We start from the raw sequence: 21,600 nt of genomic DNA, 5'->3' as shown, positions 1-21,600 counted from the left end.
AAAAACTTCAACTGAACTCTTTTTATATGCTTACAATATTGATTCGGTTGCATGCTACTAGTATGAAACTTTTCTTTTAACTTTTTTCTCGACCGTTGCCCAGCTGTGTTTTTTTTGGCAGTGAATTTCTCTTTCTGAACGTCAATTTAGAACGAGTTTTATAGCGAAGCAAAAATTATTTTTAAAATGTTTGTTTTGTATTATTGATAATTCTATAAATAGCTCTTAGTAAACTTAATGCAATTGCAAAAACTTTTGTTTTGTTTGTAAGATATTGACAACAGATTTCAGTTCATTTTTTCAAGCCCAGTTAATGACTTGTTTCTGCAGCACCATGGGAGAGTGCGAATCCGATCAATAAACGTGTTTCAGAGCCCATTTTGACTGCTTTTTAGTGAGTCTTACCTTAGCTTCAATTTGCAGAAACTGATTGCTGCACTATCTGAACGAGATAAAACAAACAGTGAAAAGAGGCAAGCAAGTGTACGTCAGGTTGACCAATCGAAACCTTTGTGTTAACTCTCTATAAGCCGTATTTATCATATTTTGTGTTTAGCAGATTGAAATTACAATTGAAACTGTAATTAAATCTAAAACCTTAAATTTGGATCTTTTTACAAAATGATCATATTTGATACATCGAGCTTTCATATACTGTTTGGCTTCTTATCGACAAAGAGAAATGAACGTCGATTTTGATGTATTCAAATTACACTGATTGTAGGCCCAAAAAAAATCGATCGCGCTGTGGTTTTTGAATTGTTGCAGAGTCCAATTCAAACTTTTGAGATGAGGCAAATGTCATAGTTATTTGCATATCGAGTGGCGAAGTATTTAGGCACATGCTTGACCAGGAGCCTCAAATTGATTGCAAATTATTCGATTTTATTGGATTGGTAGAAAATTTCTCATTTATATCAAATTGATTCGACCAACAAGGCACCAAAACGATTGTTTGAGTTTTAGTTGCAATCTACCTATAGAAATATTGAAAAATCTGGAATATATTTTTTGCTTTCTAAACCAAGCCATTCCATTTGTAGCACGATTCTAGCTATGAAATAAATGATTTTCTCTTCGATGCGGGCAGGTTGCTGAAGAACAAAATTAGTTTCACCGGCTTCAAAAACATGTTTTGTGTAACGGTACATTGGAATAACAGAAACGACAAAAAGAATCTTTCCCACATTTAATTTTTTTCATTTTAAATAAAGCAAAATGATGTGTTTTACGCAGAGCTGAAGATTCATTTGGCAAAAACAATAGACAGAAGGAAAAAAAGTTGGCTAGATGAATTAAGGAAATTTTTTTTTTAACTTTCCCTCGAAAATAAATTTGTCGCTATTCGGTGATATCGATGACTCAAATCCAAAGATTAAGAGACTCATAATGTCGCACTTGCGGTCTTGAGTGTTAAAAGACACTAGACATCAATGAAGCGGATAAGGAAAGGTTTTTCAATTGCCAGTACTAATTCTAATGCTCTGCAGCGAAGTGCCACCAAAAAGAGCACTTTTATTTGCTAGTTCCAAAGGAAAAAAGAGGACTCGGGTTATAACAATTCTCGCTTACTCGCTTGGATAATAACATGTTTAAAAAAATACTGCAATTAAGTTTTAATCACCTATTGTATAATCGAAATTTGTTTCCGCTGCAGCCTTGACTTACATCTCATCTTTAAAACTTCACTCCATTTGAAATCAATATGGTGAAAAGAAGAAAGCACATTGACGAAAGAGAAATAGTTGTTTTCGAAAATTAAAAAAAAGGTTTTGTTTGAATCATAAAACAACTTACTAAACATCTTTCAGCACTGTATACATTAGATCTTGATTTAAATTCAACCTACACTGAATCAACCATCTTTTCTCAAAAACAAATTTCTGTCCTTTTTTGCTCAAAATTGACTCGTAATATAAGAAAATATTTTCAGAGAGGAGCAATGATTCGCAAGAACGCGAAAAAAAGCAGCTCTAGAGCTCTAGATATTGAAATACATTAAAAGCGAAAGAAGCTTCGAGTTAGCAAAAATTAGGCTAGGTCTAGGATTCGATCTGCGACCTTCTGCAATCAAGAGAACTTGAGTCTCACGCACTAAACCATTAGCCACGTACGCTTAACCACCGACAAACAAAATTCACGAACAAAGAAGCTACATACGCTAAAAGCTAAAAACTGCCAATGCGATTCAGCAAAACTCGCGCCAGTTACAAATAGACAATTTTGCAAAAATAAATAAGAATATAACAACCTGGAGGCATCCACGCTAACTTTGCAAGTAATAAATAAGAAAGCATAAAGCCACTTTATAAATAAATTATGCATTTCAAAAACTTTGAGAGATATACTGAGTAAGAAAATTTCTGAAATCGAATTTTTATGATTGTTTTGTTGTTGGAAACAAATAGCTTTTTTCGGTTCATTTGATGAGTTAAAAATGCATCAACTGTGTTAACTTATTAGTATTCGAATATCAAAGCAACTTATTTGTATTCGAACTTGGGTTAGAAAAAACGAAGGTTCTCAATAATACACTAAGTGTAAAGACCGATTGGCTATCAGTTCTAAGTCACGTGTTTTTCATCACCATGTGTCTCAGGTTCAACATTGCAGAGACACTTTGCTCTCATTTCAGTTAGGGTTTAGGAATTCGTAAAATGTGTAGACATTTGTTAGAAAATTTTTATTTTAAAATTCACATTTAAAAACATAACCGAAAGAGAGCTGGAAAAGTCAATGAACGCAAGTAAACAGAAAAAAAATTAAATGTTATTAGCATTTTCAACTCCTAGTACAAGTTATGATTAACAGTTTATTGGATAAAATTAACTCAATTTGAGAAAACTAAATCAATGGGTAAAATTTTTGTTTCGCTGGGAAATCTGATAATTAAATTCTGTTTCCGAAATTAGAAGCTGATCACGTTTTTCACTATTTAATAGTGGTGTTTGCTGAATTCAAAGAGTAAATGAACTGAATTCAAAAAGTAATCACAAGTCAAACCGCGAAAAAGTAATTTTTTGAATTTGCCTGAAAAAAAATTAACAAAAAATATTCGCGACCTATGTAAGTCTGAACTACGTTCATCGACTTTGTATTTTTTTCAGAGTTATCATATTGCAGTGAAACTTGGCATCAGGGTGACCACATTTTCATCAAACTAAATAATGACTGATTGTTTTAACCAGAAAATGACCAAATATTGACTTATTTTAACTAGAAAAATGATCAAAAAAATGACCTTAAAAAACATTTAAAATAAAAAAGCTGCAAAAAAATAATTCTTTGTTAACAAAAATGCTATTACCTAAAAGCAAAAACTAACAATCTTAAAAAAATACGCCGCCCTGAGCAATATTTCGATCACACAGTTTTATAAGTAAAAGGAAGGAAGTCATTAGAAAATAATTACCTGTCAAAGAAATAATGACCTTTTACTGACTAAGAATGCATGGTCATTTAAAAATGACCATGCAGTTACCCTGCTTGGCATGGTGAACAATAAACATAGCCAACAGAAGGTTAGAAAACATAAAAGGAAACCAAAAAAATGATGAAAAAATAATGTATCAGATTATAGCTCTTTTAAATTCAAAAACAACCTAAGACTATCATTTTTTTGATATAATTAACCCAATTTAAGAAAATATCTACACTTATGCTGTTCAATTATGGAGTTTACCTTCCTTTAAAACGAAAGTTTTTAAACTCCGTTGAGAAATCTGAAAATTACAATCGAAACTAGAAGTCGTTCATGTTTTTTGCGCTATTTTCGATTTCGTGATTGAAGAGCGCAATTTGCTAGCTTTTAGCACATCAACTTGAATTGAATTCCAAACGTGCAGGTATAACTTAGTGCATTTATTGTATATGATGCACCACTCTAGTTGTAAGAGCATTTTCAGACCTTTAACTGAAGAAAAAAACATCGACCTATACATCTGAAAATTACTTCGTTTTTTTTTATTGAGAGCACTTTTTCATGATATTTTATATGATAACAACACCTTTTACCTATTTAGCCGAATTAATACGTTCAGCAACTAAGAACACAGCCAACAGACTGGAAAAGAGCCAATGAACGCAAAGCAGAAACGTTTTCGATTTCTTATAAATTTCAAAATTCAACCAAAAAATCAATGGCTTTGATGCTCCTGGAATTTCAAATTAAATTATGATTCGCATTTTTTGGTACAATTAAAGCAATTAGAGAAAACTGGATCAATAGAGTTTTTCTGCAGGGAAATCTGAACTTATTATCGTCTTTCGAAAATATTCGACCATTTTTCGTGATCTTTACAAAAATGCTGTTCAATTGCTGCAAATTGAAAATCAATCTGCAAAAAAAAATAAAATTTGAGCGTAAACAAACTCAAAGACTTCGAATTTGAGCGTAAACAAAAAAATGAAAAAAATATCGCTATCATATAGTGAAGTTTTCACTACGTTCATTTACTCCAAAAATAGAACTTGAAAGAACAGGGGGACAGTTTCTTGAGGAAAGTGTAGTGATTTAGTGGCTCTTTTTCCTAATCCCCCTTCCCCACCTCACACGACCTTCAATATATTAGTGTAACGAGCGGTTTTATGAGGTTGAGTATGATGACGAAATATGTTTGCGTGGGCTCATTAGTCAGTATGAAAAATTTCATAGCAATCGGACAACGTAGTCAACAAATTTACAAGTAAAAATTTGCAGGTGGGGGGAAAGGAAAAAGAGCCGATTTAGTATTTGGTTCTACTGTTTAAATGGGAGCTGGATAAATTTTGACAAAGACAAGCCATCATGTAACCTTTATAAAAAGAAAAATTGCACATTTAGATTATGAAACATGCTTTCTGTAGATGCACTAAGAAATACCTCGATGGACTAGTAAACGCTGAATAATTTGAGCAAGAATCTTGAATAGATGGTATGTCGACATTCTGTTGCAAAACGGTTGAATTATTCGTAAACAATTTGGCTGCATTGTAAATTTTAAATGTCTTTTATTTTGCGCAGTTCTGTCGCCAGAATATAACCAGACTAAAAACAAGTCATGAGATGGTTTATAGTTCCGTTAACCTATGTAGGTTATTGAACTCGACAGCACATGTTCTTGCGACGTACTATCTTGTTACATGTGAAAACCACAACACAACACCAGAAAAGTGCTGTAAAGTAAGCATAACTGCCAAACATTCCGGTAAACAAATTAACGTCAAATAACCGCATGTTCACATGACAAAAACTGGAACTTAACCAACGATTCAGAAAACCGTAAAATAAAATTAGTTTTGTTTCTTTTTGATTTACGCTAGAATCTTGTAGAAGTATGCTCGCCGGCTTTGATTTCGGATTGTAAACTAAGAATGGTAGTAAAATAAAATTTCAGAATCCGCCAAAAATTATTCGAATACGAAGATTTAGGCATCTCGTTTCATTTGATTTCAACGGCACAAATTTGATAGAACTACATAACTTGAAAAATGGAATAAGAACGCTTGCACCTAATTTCTTGAAATGAAGCAAATAGCCTACAAACACTATAGTAGAATTTTCTGCTTAATTATTAATGACATTATGTTAACATTATTTAAAGGTATCATATCGAATCTCCCAGCTTTCCATAAGTAACAAAAAGACAAAAAATGAGCAGACAAGACAGTCCAACAATTATTTTTTGTGCCGAATGTTTGACAGTTCGCAACGAACAGCTCCTGGTCGACTTCGTACCTGTGACTACTTTCGTCCCAAAAGCGCCAAATGTCCTCTGCGCCAAATGTGCACGATAACACAACGAATTCTATTTTATAACAAAATAAGCTATCAAATAATTCGATAATTATAATCGACAAAGTGCTTCACTGAAAACATAGCCAACAGACAGTTGGAAAGTAGTCAATGAAAGGAAACAGAAAAAAAAACTGACTATAGATTTTCAAAGTAAACAATATATGGCTTCTAAGCTTTAAAGATGAACATTTTTAAATAAAATTCGCTCAATTTGAGAAAACTGGATCAATAAAAAAATTTTTTATTCCGCTGGGAAATCTGAAAAATAAATTCAAACTTCGCAACAAGGATAGCGGGTTGTTGTGCCAGAAGCACAGAATAATTCGACCACATTCTCAGAAGAAACAAATTTTCCTTTTTCTTCAAGTTAGTCTTTTTTTGTAAGTCCTGTGATGATGCAATTATACGAACGCGTAGAAATTAAATGAATTAGGCATAAAAGACTCCAAATTTCTTCAAAAACCGAATCAACAAAAAAACGAAAATTTTCAAAAAATATTGTTGAACGTTTTTTTCCAGAGAAGTGCTAACTAAATGAAGCTTCCAAAACTATTATTCCTTTTAGTAAAATCAAGTTGTTTTTAGCCAAAATTGCTAGCTTTTATTTATAACAAGCGTTACTCGATCGCTTTAGTCACTCGAAAATAGACGAAAAATCAAAAATTTCAAACCGATGTTGTTCGAATCACGACTTTAAAGGGCTTTAATGAGATATATCACTAATCTTTGCGATGATTATTTCTGTTTCTTGACTGCGTGGAAAACAAAAGAAAAACTAGAACACACCCGAATGCAACAATCAGAACTACAAGTCGATAACGTTTTCCGTGACCTTAACACTTTTGTAATTGGAAAGCGCAGCTTACCTATTGTTTAGCAGATGAAAGTGAATTGAACTCAAAGAGTGCATATATACCTAGGTGCATTCATAAATGCATTAATGTGTGAATGCGCTTCTGTAAATATTAGAGCCCTTTGAGACTTCTCCTGAAAAAAAAACATCCCGATCTATACAGTCTGAACTACGTTCATCGATTCTTAAAAAGCCATGTTCCGATTTGATGCCTCTTGCTTATTACAAGCAAATGACTATTATAAAGTACTCGTTTCTTTTTTCCTGGATCTGAGTGTGTGTAAGTTGCTGTTTGTATTCCAATGTTACCTGCAGAGGCTCCGCTTCGTTTGCACTGTGGATGGCCTGATAAGCAAGGTACATGAACAAAGGCTGTTCACTCTTGCTGTAGTTCTGAACAACTTGTACTGCTCGGTCAGTGAGAATGTCGGTTGAGTACTTACCAAAGTCCTCGTACACAAAGCGGAACGTACCATTCTCATCCATACGCCAGTCTAAGCCCCATGCTGGATTATGTTTATCAGCTAATGTAAAGTCCAGACTACATTTGGGGCACTCGTTTATTTTTTCAAGTTGAAATGTAAAAAGTGAAGTGAGAGTTTAGAAACGAATTTGAAAAGTGCTTCTTAAGAATCACAAAACAATAGTCTAAGTTTTAGGCTGAACTGACACCTGAATGTTTTCAAGGGAATCGGTGAAATAATTTTCTACTCAAAATCGGGGGCTTGGTCTATAAACGAGTACCTAGATGTATGATCGTAATAATCTGTGTTTTCGTTGTAGTACCCGTAAAACGAATCAAATCCTCGGCCTGTCGGAGTGTACTGTTTGGCAAAGTAGCCCAAATGCCATTTGCCGATGGCATGAGTAGCATAGCCTGCTCGTCTCAAGTGTTCTGACAGCATAGTCTCATTCAGGGGCACTCCCACTCTCTGGCCCTGAATTATGACACTGTGTTGCAGACCTAGACTACTGGGGTATCTGCCTGTTAGAAGGGCGGCTCTTGAGGGTGAACAAAGAGGGTTGACGTAATGTGAGTCGAGGTCTATGCTACTGGCAGCTAACATGTCAATGTTTGGAGTCTTCACCTGTGTGGATCCATGATAGCCCACATCGTCCCAGCCGAGGTCATCCACCACAATGAACACAACATTTGGTCTGACGTCACTTCCATGGACCACTCGTACACTGCAGCTAATGATGGTAAATGCCACAAAATAGAAATAATATCTGGAATGAATTGCTACACAGCCACCCATATTTGGTTGTGTTTGAACTGTAAACTCTATCAAGATAATAGTTGATCTTATTTTACCCAATGGCCACTCTAGATTTAGTCACTTGACTTAGATCGTATCACGCAACTTGAACACAATAACTGTGTCAACTTGCCACAGTGCTGTGTTTGAAGGACAAAGGTGTTGTATTTGCAGGACAGTGATGCATGCGAATACTTCAGATGGCACAGAGACATTCAAAACACACCCCTTTCATTGAAATCAACAAAAATATCTGGTCTGCAAATTTCTAAGATATTACTAAGATTTTATGAGAACTATCAATTTAAGTCTGCAATCGGTCAAATATCAAATAAAAATATTTTGTTATAGCCAGCCCCCCCCCCCCCCCCCCCCCCCCCCCAGGTTTGTAAATAGCCCAAAATTATGCCATTATTTCAGAATGATCAAAAAATTAATAATTAAAAATGAGTTAAATGCTTCCTTAAGTGAACCCATGGCCATGAACTGAGGATACTTAATCACAAACCACCAAACGCAATTCTATTTTTCTTTTTATATCACTACTTTCCAGAATTTTTTTTTGTTTCTTATTTGACAATTAACTCGCATGCCAAAAAATAACGTGAGCTGAAGTTAAAAAGTTATAGTAGTAGGGGTCGGGCAGGGTAGAAGTGCCAAGATCCGTTTCTAAGCATTACATCAGAGAGAATATAAATTTTACATTTCTAATTAGGAAAACTAACCATTAAAAACAATGGCTCAACTTATGTGGTTATATCGGATCGGGTGGGACATCGGAGGCTAAATAACTCCAAAGCTGTATTGTTATTACCATATCGTGCACACCTTCTTTTAGTTCCTTTCAATAGAATGAAAAGTTGCTTAGCATTTAACAGCATATAAAATCAAACTGTCGCACCCGATATATCTGCTTGAGTTTGAACCATTTAACTACTAAAATGTTTTTTTTCCAATTGATCAGGTTTCATAGAGTCTTAACGTGAGTTCTGAAGCAGTTCTTGGTTTGCTACTACTTCCCGATTCAACCAAAAATAGCCTGTTGGTGGCTTTTATTTTGACATGACAGAGGGGACATCTGGTAACGAAAGTGGCACAGTTGCCACAGAGACAGATGTGTTTACAGTCCACCACCTGGGCACTGATCGGATTCTCTAAACAATGCAGACATCGTCCCAGAGTCTCCTCCAGTTGTAATGTGGGCGGCCAGTCCTCCCCCACCTGACTGTTGTCAGACGAAACTGAAGAGGACGAGGTGTCGCCACTCCCCGTCTGACTGTTTTCCGTCGATTCCGATTCCCCACCAGGCTTCATTGCCGCCCTGGCCTCCTCGCTTAGATATTTGTTGTTGTATGCACGCTGAACACTTGACAGCAAGCTCGTTAGCGTCAGTTTGGGTCTTTCGTTCGATTCGGAAGACTGATTGTTGACCTTCAGCATTTTCTTCGCTACTGTTTTCTGGACAACTTTCGGGGGAAATCCGAGGTTGACAAGTTCGGTTGTAAAATGTTCAAACGATTCCCAGTCACCTTGTCCGAGTCCGGATTTTCCGTATTCCGCTACAAAACAATAAAAAGCTTGCTTGACTCAGATGAAATTGAGCAGAAAACGTTCTTTACAAATATTTATAGATCAAGTTTTATAGTTCACAGTTTTATAGGCTTATCTTATCGAACTTATCTTATCGAACTTATTTTTTTTTTCAAATTTCTCTCCCTTGTCTATACCCAATGCTATATATTCTTGATTTCAGAAAATCTGATTTTAAAAAACATTGTCCGATCTATTTGAACAAAAAGTGGTCAGGAAAATATATAAAATATATATATACTTTTTTGATGTTATAATTTTGCATATTCTTTCAGCCATTAGGTTCGAGAGAAGACGTTCAGGAGTTCAGCAGTTCACTTTGGCTATCCATTCCGGTAATTGATGAAATGCTGATATATTTATAATTTATGGCGAAATCAAAAAACACTTTAAAATCTTTCTTTTAAAAACATTTTACAAACAAGTTAAATTTAGGCAACTGAAAAAGCGTACAGAATACACTGAACTGAAAAAATTAGCTTGAATTTTTGAAAACGCCTCATGAAACCGAGTAAACAATTTCCACCTATAAAAACATAGCCAACTGACAGTTAGAAAAGAGTAATTAATGCAAGTAGACTGAAAAAAAAACCTACTTGTTTTTTTTTCAAAAATCTTCAAATTTTAAAATTCGAAGAAAAAATAGATGGCCTTAAAGCGCTTTGACTTTGTAGAGCATTTTATGATGGACACTTTTTTGTTAAATTTAACCCAATTTGAGAAAACTGGATCAATAGATAAAATTTTTATTTCGCTGGGAAATCTGATATTCAATTTCCATTTTCAAAATTAGAAGTCGATCACGTTTTTCGTGACCTTTACAATTTTGCTGTCCGATAGTGGAGTTTGCCTTCCTTTTAACAATAGAAGTGCACTGAATTTAAAAAGAAATCATAAGTCAAACCGCAAAAATCAAAATTGAGCCTGAACAATATTGACCGTGAATCAAAATTGAGCGTGAAAACAATTAAGGATATATGAAATTGGTACCGCCTAACGATACCCTTTGAAATAGATGCGAAAACAATTAAACATAACCGCCAACAGAAAAATGGAAAAGAGTCAATCAATGCAAATAATCAGACAAAAAATTCATGACTTGTTTTTCGAAAACATCTCAACTTTCGAAAAAAAAGATGCCCATTAAGAGCACTTTGAATTTCTAGAACAACTTATGGTTGGTGCTTTTTGATAAAACTAACTCGATTTGAGCATACTAGTTATAGTTTGATAGGAAATCTGATAATGAATTCCACTTTCGTGAAATCATTCACGTTTTTCATCACATTTATACTTAAAATGTTCGATAGTGGAGTTTGAATTCCTTTGAATAAATGAAACAAACTGAACTTGAGAAACCAAAAAATCAAATCGCGAAAAATCAAACTAGAGTGTGAACAAATTTAAGACTTTTTTCCTTGAAACAAAAACGAAAAAAAAAATTATCATCACCAATAAAATTGACAATCACTTCGTTCTGTTACGCTTTGAACTACAAAACATAGCCGAAGGAAAGTTAAAAAAGTCTCAAACTTCTCTTTTTTTAGAAAATTTAGGCCCATTTACATTAAAGAAGCATTCGAGATTTTCCATAAAACTAACTCAATCAGACAAGTTGAAGCAATAGTAAAATTCGCGTTACCACGCCAAAAATAGCTCCATAAAGTGAAATAAGAAAAAGTTAAAAATCATTACGGGGCCAAACTGATGTATTTTGTGAATTGTAAGCGGAATTCGCAACAAAGCCGCTCTTTTTTCTTCTTTTTAAGTTTTCGTAGCTCGTTCCGACAAAACTTTAACATGTTTAAAGATTTGCCTCTGGAATGCATGAACATACAGACAAAAAATTGACGCCTATCCAGTGCACAGTTTGGCCTCGTATAAGAATTGAAAAAAAAAAAACGTTTTCTGTGGCGGAATCGATTCGACGACCAAGAGATTTATTGTCCTCTGTCCTCGCATCTGTGTTACGAGCCCTGATAAATTGCAAAAACTGGCCACAAAGCAATTACATATACTAATAATATGCCAATGCGATGCAGTCAAGATGCCATCAAAGACAAAGAGACACAATTTTGCATGTAATAATTTGGAATACAACAAACTGGGCATCCACACTAACTTTGCACGTAATTAATTGAAAAGCATAAAGCACAATTAGGTATAAATTATACATCTCAAAAACAATGCGAGATATATTAAGTTGGACAATTTCTGAAATCAAGTTTTTAATATTGTAAAGTTGTTTAGAAAAAGCCTTTTTTCTGCTCATTTGATGATTAAAAAATGCATCAACTGTGTTAACTTCTTACTAATCGAATGTCAAAGCACATGATATCAAAAATCCATAGAGAAAACCCAAAAGTGGCACCAATATTTGCTACTTGGAATGCATAAAAAAAAAGAATAGCCGTACTAATACACTACAGTGTAAAAATTACACTAAAGTGTAAAAATTATCTGTGAAACAAAAAGTCCATCACGTTACTTTTGAGAGGGTTCTTCGCCTTTCTTTTTGCAAATGATTTTGAATTGAATTTAAAAAAGAATCAAATCAAAAAATCGATCTTGAGCGTGATCACCATTTCGACTTTCTCCTGAAAAAAAATAAAAGAACATTTCGTGCATTGACTTAAGAATCCTTGAATCAGCTGTAACCGACTTTTACACTACAATCGATAGTTGCTGCAATTAACCGGTTGAAAATTTACGCGAAGGAGAAGATCGGCACATAAGATAGCGAGATAATTTAAAATGGATAAGTTGCTCTTTATGCCTTTACCTTTGAGAGCGTACTTCACGTCCATTGCCCTGACATTCAAGGCTGGTTTTCCCGCCTTTTTCAGCGCGATGTTCCGGATTTCGATGGCGTGTTTGAAGTAGTCCACTCCTTTGACTTTGGATATGAATGGACACACTGGAGAACAGCTGGCGTGTTCAATCATCATGTCAACAGCTGGCATAGAGTTCAGCATCATCACCTCACATTCCAGACACTGCAGAACTGGCTGCGCGTATTTGTGAACATACACGAATCCTGCGTACGCACAGTTTATTGCAGACACACCTTTAAAGTCCACGTCGTGCCAATGTCTGAACAATTATAGAATAAATCAAAGCCCGGCTAGCAAATTGTTGCTAAATGATTCTAAGCACTGAAACTACTCACTCATTCAACAGCAGGGGAGTTTTAATATATGACGCCTTTTCCTAGCAATATTTTTGTAAATAAAACGATTTTACAAGCCAAGGTCAAATCAAGATACCATGGAATTTCTCGTTGAAGAAAAAATCAAAATATTCAAATTCTCACTTGTAGGTAATTAGTCGCTGGAAGAATTTTTCATCCAAGATGCGTGGGTTGGATTTTGTTTTTTCGACATGACTTTTTTCGGCCTTTCTATCCCCACTGTTGTTTGAATGCTCCCCACCTTCGCTTTGTAAGGAGTCGCCCGTTGCCTCTGATAAGCTATAATTGGGTTCGGACTGCTGTTCCACGGGGATATTGAAAGCCTTCCCGTTTAGAAAAGGACACCCCGTGGATTTAAAAGCATGTAGCTCAAAAACAGTTTGCCAGGAAGCGGCGATGATAGAAAATCCACACGCATAACATTCTACTTTTTCGTTCTCGGGCAGATAAAAACCACTTCTAGCTGAAACAACAAAACTAATTAAATGACCATTTGTTTCTACGCAAAAACGTATTCCCTCATTTAACGAAACTATTTCAAGGTCAAACCAATGTCTTTCTGAAAAAAAGTTTTGAAATGACGCACAAAAATTGATTGTAAGGCAGTACGCTACAAATTAACTTTATTCATATTGTCCGAAGACAAAAACAAATATGTTCACAAAAAAGTAACCTTAATATTGAAAGCCGTAAAAAGAAAAATGCAGTTACTACGGGATTCTAAACCAAGAGACAGACTCAGTATTATACGATTGGAGCCCAGTTAAGAACAATTTCACTTGTTTCGTTACTAGAAGCAATGAAGGCGTATTTCAAGTGACAGGGTAATGCTAATTTATGAAGCAATATAGGGAAATGGTTTTCTGATTACGTTACGTTGAACCTGCAGAAAATGTTATTTTAAATACCTAATATTTCAAAGCTGGGTATTTTGGTTTTCTGATCTGCGAAGGACTTCAATCTCTCATACTCAAACTTCCACCTAGAATTCTCTAAGCTCGTCTTATTCGATACAGTGTCAATTTCGGTTTCCAGTCGCATCTCTTGATCTGGTGAAAATGCATGCAAATGCAAGGATTCTGGTGCCAATAACTTAGCATGTGCTTCATAAACATCACATGTTGGTCCAATTCTTCTATGTGATTCGAGAATATCTGTAGCTGTTGGCTTCATCCGAAACTTGCAGGATGGACACGATATGTATTCATGAAGAAACTCGTATCCATGTTTAGCCAATTCGACGCTATTGAAACTCGTATTCTGGGGAAACTGGCAGAACGATGCAAGGCGTTTGGTGAACCCTTGGGTTTGCCTTCTATTAGACCTAAATACAAATTTTAGGTAAAACCGTCCAAAATCTAAATAATATTATTAGATAATCAATTTTCGACCACTTTTATATTTCTTTCCTATCTTTTTTTCGAAATCAGAAGAATAAAAATAAAAGACTATTTTCAACCAATACGATAAGATGGGCGTACCCAAACAAAATTAGGGATACTTATGCAAGAGAAAACAATTGAGCAGACATTAGCAAGAATACGACAAAAAAGCAGCTCTATTAAGTGAAAAAAGAAAATTTAGAAATAAGCCTCAAGTTAGCAAAATTCGGCAAAGTCTCGGATGCGATCTGCAACCAAGAGATCAAAAGACATACACTAACCACTAAGCTACGGACGCTTCATTACCCACATTTAAAGCAGAAAACAAATGATATAAAATTTCCAATGCTACAGATCGTAATTATAGCAAAAACACCACCAAATAAGTGAACACTTTAAATGAATACTTTATTTGCGAGTTAAATTAGGGGAAAAAAGAAGTGCCGTGCCGGCTCAGGTTGAGAAAACCATTTGTTACGCTTGTAAAGCGAAGGGATCGAGAGAGAGAGAGAAACACTTTGTTTCATCAATTTTTGCCGTTACAAAACTGATTGTGGAAGGGATTGTACAATAATTGTATAATAATAGTAGATAAGAGAACAAAAATTTTTATGAGTCACTGAATATACTTTTTTCTGAACAAGTATTGGAGGAGGTTGGGTATCGCAGAAAAAACGTTGGCAGAGTCTATCCTCTACTACGGATTCTTAAAGTAATTTGTTTATCAGATTATAGTTTTTCTTCATAAAAATGTTTTTATGAATTACCACGTTTAAAATTTCATTGACTTAAAAATAATGACCAACAAACAATTTCTATTTTACACAATCCAGGCAGAAGAAGCGAGTTATTTCAATGATTATAGCGATAGTTAAACTTCAGAAATCGTAAGCTTCCAAAATTCGAGCTGTTTTGGCTAATTTTAAGAAGATATTGAGTTGATCTGTACTTGACTATATCTGTCAGTAACAACTGTGGGTTCCCCCTTGCGTGTGACAAGTCCTTCGGTTTTAATTCATTACAATCCGTTTCGCTCATTTTAATTGCTTTCCAGCTTGTCTAAATTTTCTTGAGTACAACCATTCAAAACCATATAAGGATAGTGTAAATGGCTTAATATAGGGGCAATGAGTAACAGAGTTTATCTCTTCTACATTTCATGATTTAGATTGCACTAATCTTCGGCAAAAATTTGTTTATTTCCTATCTATCCAAGTTAACTCCGAGAAACTTTATACAATCAGAAATTCTGACTTTTTACTTTCCCATTTCAAGCTTTAGATTTTCTAAAAGTTCCTTTTTTGGAGCAGATAAAAGAGGGCTGGTTTTTGTCTTCGTTAATGATTAATTGATGTAAATGAAAATATGAGAGTACTTTGTTATAACTGGACCTAATGATTTTTTTGTGAAGATAGGATTTGAATGGAAATTAAGCAAAGATAGGTCATTGGCATACTTGCAAGAGTACATGACTCTTGTCTAGAGTTTCTGACATATCAATAATAATAAAAAATTAGACAGCAAAGACCCTAGTACAGTACCATGAGGGACACCGTGTTCCAACTTAAGGCAACCGGAGTATGCACCATTTACAATTATTTGCTGCTGGCTTTTTTCTAGAAACATAATTATTAGATGAGTGGCTGATGACTCCAAACCAAAATTTCTCAAAGTTTTTCTTCAAGGTTGAGATATTAAAGTGAATCAAACATTTTGGAAAGATCTAAAAATGGCGCACTGCTATGTTATGCATAACGAGATCGAATTTCAATTTTTTGTTGTGCATCGACGAGCATCATTGACCAAAAAATTATGGTTAAGTCCAAATCTTTTCGTGTTTAGGACACTTTTACCAATATAAAATTGATTTATTTGACATAAAATTGAAAAACAACTTAACAACGATGTTATGGAAGTTGAACGGTAGTTGATTGAATCGACGGTGTCTCCTTTTTTTAATATAGTAATAACAAATGAACTTTCAGCATTGTGCAAATTCAGCCTTCGAGAGGCTTTCCTTTATTATTATAGTTGAAATAGTATTGATTATGTGCACACTCTCTTTCAAAGCCCAAACAGGTGTTTCACCAGGTCCCAAAGACTTGTTAATAGAAGATAATTCAAGTGCATAAACTGGATGAGCTAAAACTGGATTCGACACACTGGTGAGAACAACTTTTCAGTCTTCTTTTTAGTGGCTGCATTTTTGATAACGATAATGATTCTCGTAACTTCTGATTGAATTCACGTAACGACTGTTTTCACTCGCTAAGATGGTCGCGTATGCATAGGAGCTTCCCACAATCTGTTCCTTGCATTGAACTTATAATCACAGATATGAGAGAGTAGTTTATGAAAAAATCTCAGATGAGAGGGTAGTTTTATGAGAAGTTGATCAAGGTAAGTTTATGGGTAGTTTATCAAGTAGTTGCTAAAAACGGTTAAGAGTTCAAAACTTCTTTTTCCGAAAACAATAAGTTTTTTCGCTTAAAAAATGTCAAGGCCGACTCGGTAGAAAAGATAACCAAAACTGAGTGTCTCTGTTGACTAATAAACCGGAGAATTGGCACGGTAGTTTTGTGGAAAAGTCGAGAAGTTTCCAAAAAACAGCCTATTTCAAGTCTTTGACTATTTTGAAGGCAATTACTTTTTCTAAAAAGAAAAATGGCTGTAGTCAATTATAAATGTAGGCTTTTAACAATCTGTTAATTCAATTTAACACTTGAAACCAGATTTGGCAGGATAAATATCAAGAAAAAGTGAAGTTTCAAAAAGCCGGTCAACGAATTAAAAATTTGACTTTTCCGAGAATCACAGCTTTCTGTGTTAACATTTGGGCGTAGCTGCTCATACAGAAGAAATTGAAGCAGCCTGTAACTTCGAGTGTATCCAAATAATCAAATTTGGGAGGGTAGTTCTCAAGTAGTCAAAACGTTTCAAAAACTATTAAAAAAACTTTTGCTTTTACGAGGGTCATTAGTTGTTGTGTCAAAAATTTTGAGCGTAGCCGAGGATGCAAAGGAGCTTCCCACAACCTGTTCTTGGAATTGAATCTAGGATATGGGAGGGTAGTTGTCGAGAAAAATCAAGAAGTCCCCCTGAACCTACAATGAATAACACTTGCAACTACAATGATATTTGCTTACAGCACAAGAAAAGTTTGTGATGTGGCAACTAAGCCGATAAAACTTGAGCAGATAAACAAAGTCAGACAAACAATTTTTTAGTGGAACTTTCGAATTTCAAAGAAAAAATAGATGCCCTTTAAAATCTTTTAATTTCTATGGCGCTTTTTTGATAACATTAACCCAACTTGAGAAAACTGGATGATCAGATAAAGTTTTTATTCCACTGGAAATCTAAAAATTAAATTCAACTTTCGAAACTAAAAATCGTTCACGCTATTTCCACGTTCGTATTTGGAGAGTGCTATTTACAACACAAAATTACAACACAAAAATTAAATTCCACTTTCGAAACTAGAAATCGTTCACGCTATTTCCACGTTCGTATTTGGAGAGTGCTATTTCAGCAGATGAACTTGAATCGAACTCAAAAAGTGCATATATACCTAAGTGCTTCTGTAGTTATTAGAGCAACGGTTTGGTGACTGCAGATTTTATTGTCACTAGAGACATGAGATTCTTCAGTCACCGTATTTCTATCAGACCAAACAAAACTGAACCACAGGAGTTCTATCAGACCACAGCAAGTTGTAAATACCTTTGATCGTTGCCGCTATTCGAACATTATCCCGAGGACTAGAAGCAAGAAGAATCGCCTTTTTAACCAAAAAAAAAGAATGGAAATTTTCTTCATAGTCACACCCCAGGCTTTACCATAAAGGAAACAAACCTCTTTCTCTTTAGAGTCTACTGCAAAAGCACGACCGAATACAACCACGCGAAAAACCTACATAGTCACAAATTATATGCAACACGAGGTTTTAGACGGAAACATTGAAATCACTCCGCGGAGTGACGAGTTGTTCCAGCATAGTTCCAAAGAAAAATTAATTAAAAGAGCAGCTGCTCAAATCCAACTGATGTAGTTCGTTCAAGTGTTGACCATTTGATTGCCAAAAGAGCGCAAATTGGGAAACATCGTAGTGTGACGGGGTACTTGAGCTCAAGATTGAGGCCACGACTTCGAATGCTTCGTGTGATGCCACTTTAAACCTATTACATTGGAACTGAAGTTTCCGGACTCTGTGACAACTCTTCATGATTAAGAGCTGCGCAAGATCAAAGACATTACTCACAAACTTTGTAAGTTTAAAACCATTTAGTTTTAGAAAACTAACCAAGTCTTGACTCAGTTCAAAAGCTTCACATTTTCACACGGAGGCGAAGCTTCGCAAAAACTAGCAAGAACACAAAGCAGCTCTTCTATAAAGAGCAATATGAAAAGTAGAAACCTCGAATACGTAAAAAAGCTGGTAGTCTCAAGTTCAATCTGCGACCTAGAGATTTTGAGTCTCACGCACTAATCACGGAGGCTTAATTGATCTGAAACACTAACCACAAATGAAGCAGAGAACAGATGCTCTGAAATTTCCAATGCATAGCAAAAGTGCCACCAAATAAGTGACCACTTTCGACATTCAATGAACATTTTATTTGCGAGATAGTTTAGAAAGATAGAAGGTTCGAACTAAAACACTAGCTGCTGGCTAGTGTAATTAGCACGTACGTATATCAATTGCTGCCATAAATCGTTTAAACCAGCATAATTAACTTTAAAATATCACACTCATTTTTTCATAGTTTAATTGAAATAATTATCATATCTGCAACTGCTGGTAAGACATCACCGCATAATTTTTTGAAACTTTACACTTTTGAAAAAAAAATTGAAAATCTTACTATTTTTGAGGCCATATCTTCAACTGTTGGTAGCACATCACCGCATACTTTTTTGAAACTTAATACTTTGAAAAAAAATAGCTTTGAAAAATCATTGAGTCATATCTAGGAAAGTAAAAAGCGTTGAGCAGTCAAATTTGAATTCCAGACCTTAGAGTATCTTGACAGCACCCCATCGTGTTGACAATTTCAAATATTGTGAAGTTTCGAATTTTTTTAAAATATTTTAAAGAGTTTAAAGAAACGGTATACCTCGGAAAACAAGATGATTTGAGCAGCCAAACTTGGAGGCAAGATATGCAACCTATGAGAGTAACCTTGAGCACTCCGCAATAGGATTGCGAATAACAATTGTGGAAAAAAAATAATTCTTGTGGAAAAAACAATTGTGGAAAAAATGATAATAAATTTTTTGAAAAGTTTCGAAACAATTTTGAAACTTAAAGTGTCTGAGCAGCCAAAATTGAAAGGAAAGATTGATGACCACTGAGATTAGTCTGAGAGCATCCAATTATAGGGTTGGTATTAAAAATATTGTAAAATATTGCAAAACTTCATATCTCGAAAGCTAAAGCATTTCAGCAGTCAAATTTGGATGCAATGATTGCAACCTATTAGAGTATACTGGCGGCACCCAGCTATATGGTTGTTCAATTCCATTTTCTTTTAAATTATTTCAAATCTAAGTTTCGTGAAAACGTTCGAAAAAATCATTAAAAAGCGTCAATTCTTGGAAACTAAAAGCAATTGAGCAGTCATATTTGGAGGCACGATTTGCAACTCCTGCTAGCACCCTGGCAGCAACCAATTACAGGGTTGGGAAAAATAAATGTTGTGAAAACTTTAAACCTAAGATTTCTGAAAATCTCATAAACTAAAAGATTTGCCTGTTCATATTTGGAGGCCCAATGCAACCCTGGGAAGACCCTAACAGGGCGCCACTTTAGGCTTGCTAGTTTCAAACTTGGCTAAATGAACACTGAATTCAAGCTGGAAAATTGAAAAAATTCTATATACGATAAATATTTATATATACGATAAAAAATTTGCAATATACGATATAGCTTAAACGTGCAAAGAAATTTTTCGTTAAACATGCAAAAAGAATACGTTGAAAAGGCTGAAATATGGCGAGACAGTGAAGCTCGCATTTCAATATACAATAGAAACAAATAGATAGAAAGATTGCCAAAGATGATCCATTTAATCAATTAGTGCGGTTCTTTGATTATGCAACACTAGTAATGCTCATAACATTCTATGCTCATTTCTCAGTGGGAATAGCAACTGATTAACTTTAAGCTTGCTTCTAATTTTTCCAATTAACTAAATTATCGGTACAGTATAATATTGGCACTACATGCGATGAACAAACATTGGCTAAAGAAAGAAAGAAAAAACCAACGTTTCCGTCAGATCTAGTAGAAAAAAAACTTTAGACTTTGCCTGACAGGGAACGAGGAACAAGGCTCACAATGAGCAAAGCTAAACACATCACCAAAGACCCGTATTTTCATGCTCTTCAATAGCTAACTTCTTCAAAAATCCACCGTTTTCCTGTTCGATTTATAGACAAACGTTCATTTAGCCACAACGGAAATCCTTATAATTTGAGTCCTAGCAGAAAATTTGGACACTATATTCAACTTAGAATCTTACTAACCGTGATTTAGCCAAAAGCGATGAAATGAATAATTGATCAGTTGCCGAGTTGTGATTCATTGAATTGATATGTCGTATCACTGAGTAATAGAGGTAAATTATATAGATTCGTGTTGAAAACAAATTGATAACACTTAGGTACTCTTTTTGCAAACACATTTGAGAAAGATGGGCGTCTGACTCGAAAATATTGCTCTCGTATCACAGAACTGGACGTCCCACTATAAAAATAAGCTCCCAATAACAGTTTCTGAAATCAACCACATTATTATTATTGTGGAATTCACACCACGAACAAATTTAGGAAAACCATCAGATGGAGTACCATTGAAAAAAAGTAAATTATAAAAGGGGCCCTTCCGTTTAGGTACGGTCGTTCACAAGCTGGATAGGGCCCATACCAGCATTATATAATTACATCAATAAACAATATTGCAGGAATTAAGTCAGGCCAGCATTTAATGCGTTGTCATTAAAGGTATTTACTTCTTTACTTCAACCGTACCTCCTCTATAATAGTAGTATTAGTAAAAGATTTAGAGACACTTCTCAAGGGTTCGGACCCAGGTTCAAGTTCATTAGTAAGTATTGTACGAAATTTTAAATCCTGCTGATGCACAACATGTGCGAAAACGTTTGAATTAACATTTTAAATTTCTATTCATTAGTTTAGTTTTATCTTGTTTGTGATGTTACAGTTTCCACATCTGCATATTATTCTTTTTTTTTTGGTAAATTACCTTGTCTGATTAGTAACAGGAAAACAGAAAGAGGATGACGTACAAAATGGGTGGAAACAGGAAACCACGTCGGGAAAGATTAATTAAACAGGTTGTCATTAAAATTAAAATCAGTGCATATAAAATATTTAGGTTTCCTGGTGCCACGGATACACAGCAAGATGCTTTTCATTAAAGAAAAATTTATGCGAATGCGTAGCCACTTTATGGCTTCAGATTGGGTAGCATTTCTTTTGATGGCTATTAAAAAGGCTAGTTGGGATGGCATCTTGTAGGTAAGAGG

General features: G+C 34.8%; 3 protein-coding genes across 4 annotated transcripts in view; 1 reads left to right on the top strand and 2 right to left on the bottom strand.

Annotated features, from left to right (window-relative positions):
- The window catches only part of LOC134840140 (arylsulfatase B-like), a 49,639-nt gene extending 41,621 nt beyond the window's left edge, over positions 1-8,018 (bottom strand). Inside the window, exons 1-2 of the mRNA XM_063855836.1 lie at positions 7,374-8,018; positions 6,939-7,170 (exon numbers count right to left, since the gene is read on the bottom strand). Of these exons, the coding sequence (XP_063711906.1) occupies positions 6,939-7,170; positions 7,374-7,888 (747 nt within the window). The 5' untranslated portion in view covers positions 7,889-8,018. The remainder of the gene's footprint in view (positions 1-6,938; positions 7,171-7,373) is intronic.
- LOC134840656 (U1 small nuclear ribonucleoprotein 70 kDa-like) overlaps positions 1-21,600 on the top strand; it is a 138,399-nt gene that overhangs the window by 57,417 nt on the left and 59,382 nt on the right. The gene's annotated exons all lie outside the window — the stretch shown is intronic.
- On the bottom strand, positions 8,276-20,823 carry LOC134840437 (baculoviral IAP repeat-containing protein 7-A-like). Of its 2 annotated transcripts, none has more exons than XM_063856241.1 (5): positions 20,579-20,823; positions 13,577-13,992; positions 12,792-13,131; positions 12,261-12,571; positions 8,276-9,447 (listed from the first exon to the last, which is right to left on the bottom strand). In XM_063856241.1, exons 1-5 carry the CDS (start codon positions 20,734-20,736, stop codon positions 8,849-8,851), a joined length of 1,824 nt encoding a protein of 607 aa, XP_063712311.1. In that variant the 5' UTR covers positions 20,737-20,823; the 3' UTR covers positions 8,276-8,848. The 2 variants fall into 2 exon arrangements, with proteins under 2 accessions (XP_063712311.1, XP_063712312.1); XM_063856242.1 differs by having other exon boundaries at positions 13,577-13,983.

The sequence above is a fragment of the Symsagittifera roscoffensis genome, chromosome 2, assembly GCF_963678635.1.
Source record: "Symsagittifera roscoffensis chromosome 2, txSymRosc1.1, whole genome shotgun sequence".
In the NCBI taxonomy this organism is placed as follows: domain Eukaryota; kingdom Metazoa; phylum Xenacoelomorpha; order Acoela; family Convolutidae; genus Symsagittifera; species Symsagittifera roscoffensis.
This window is presented reverse-complemented; position numbering and strand designations above follow the sequence as displayed.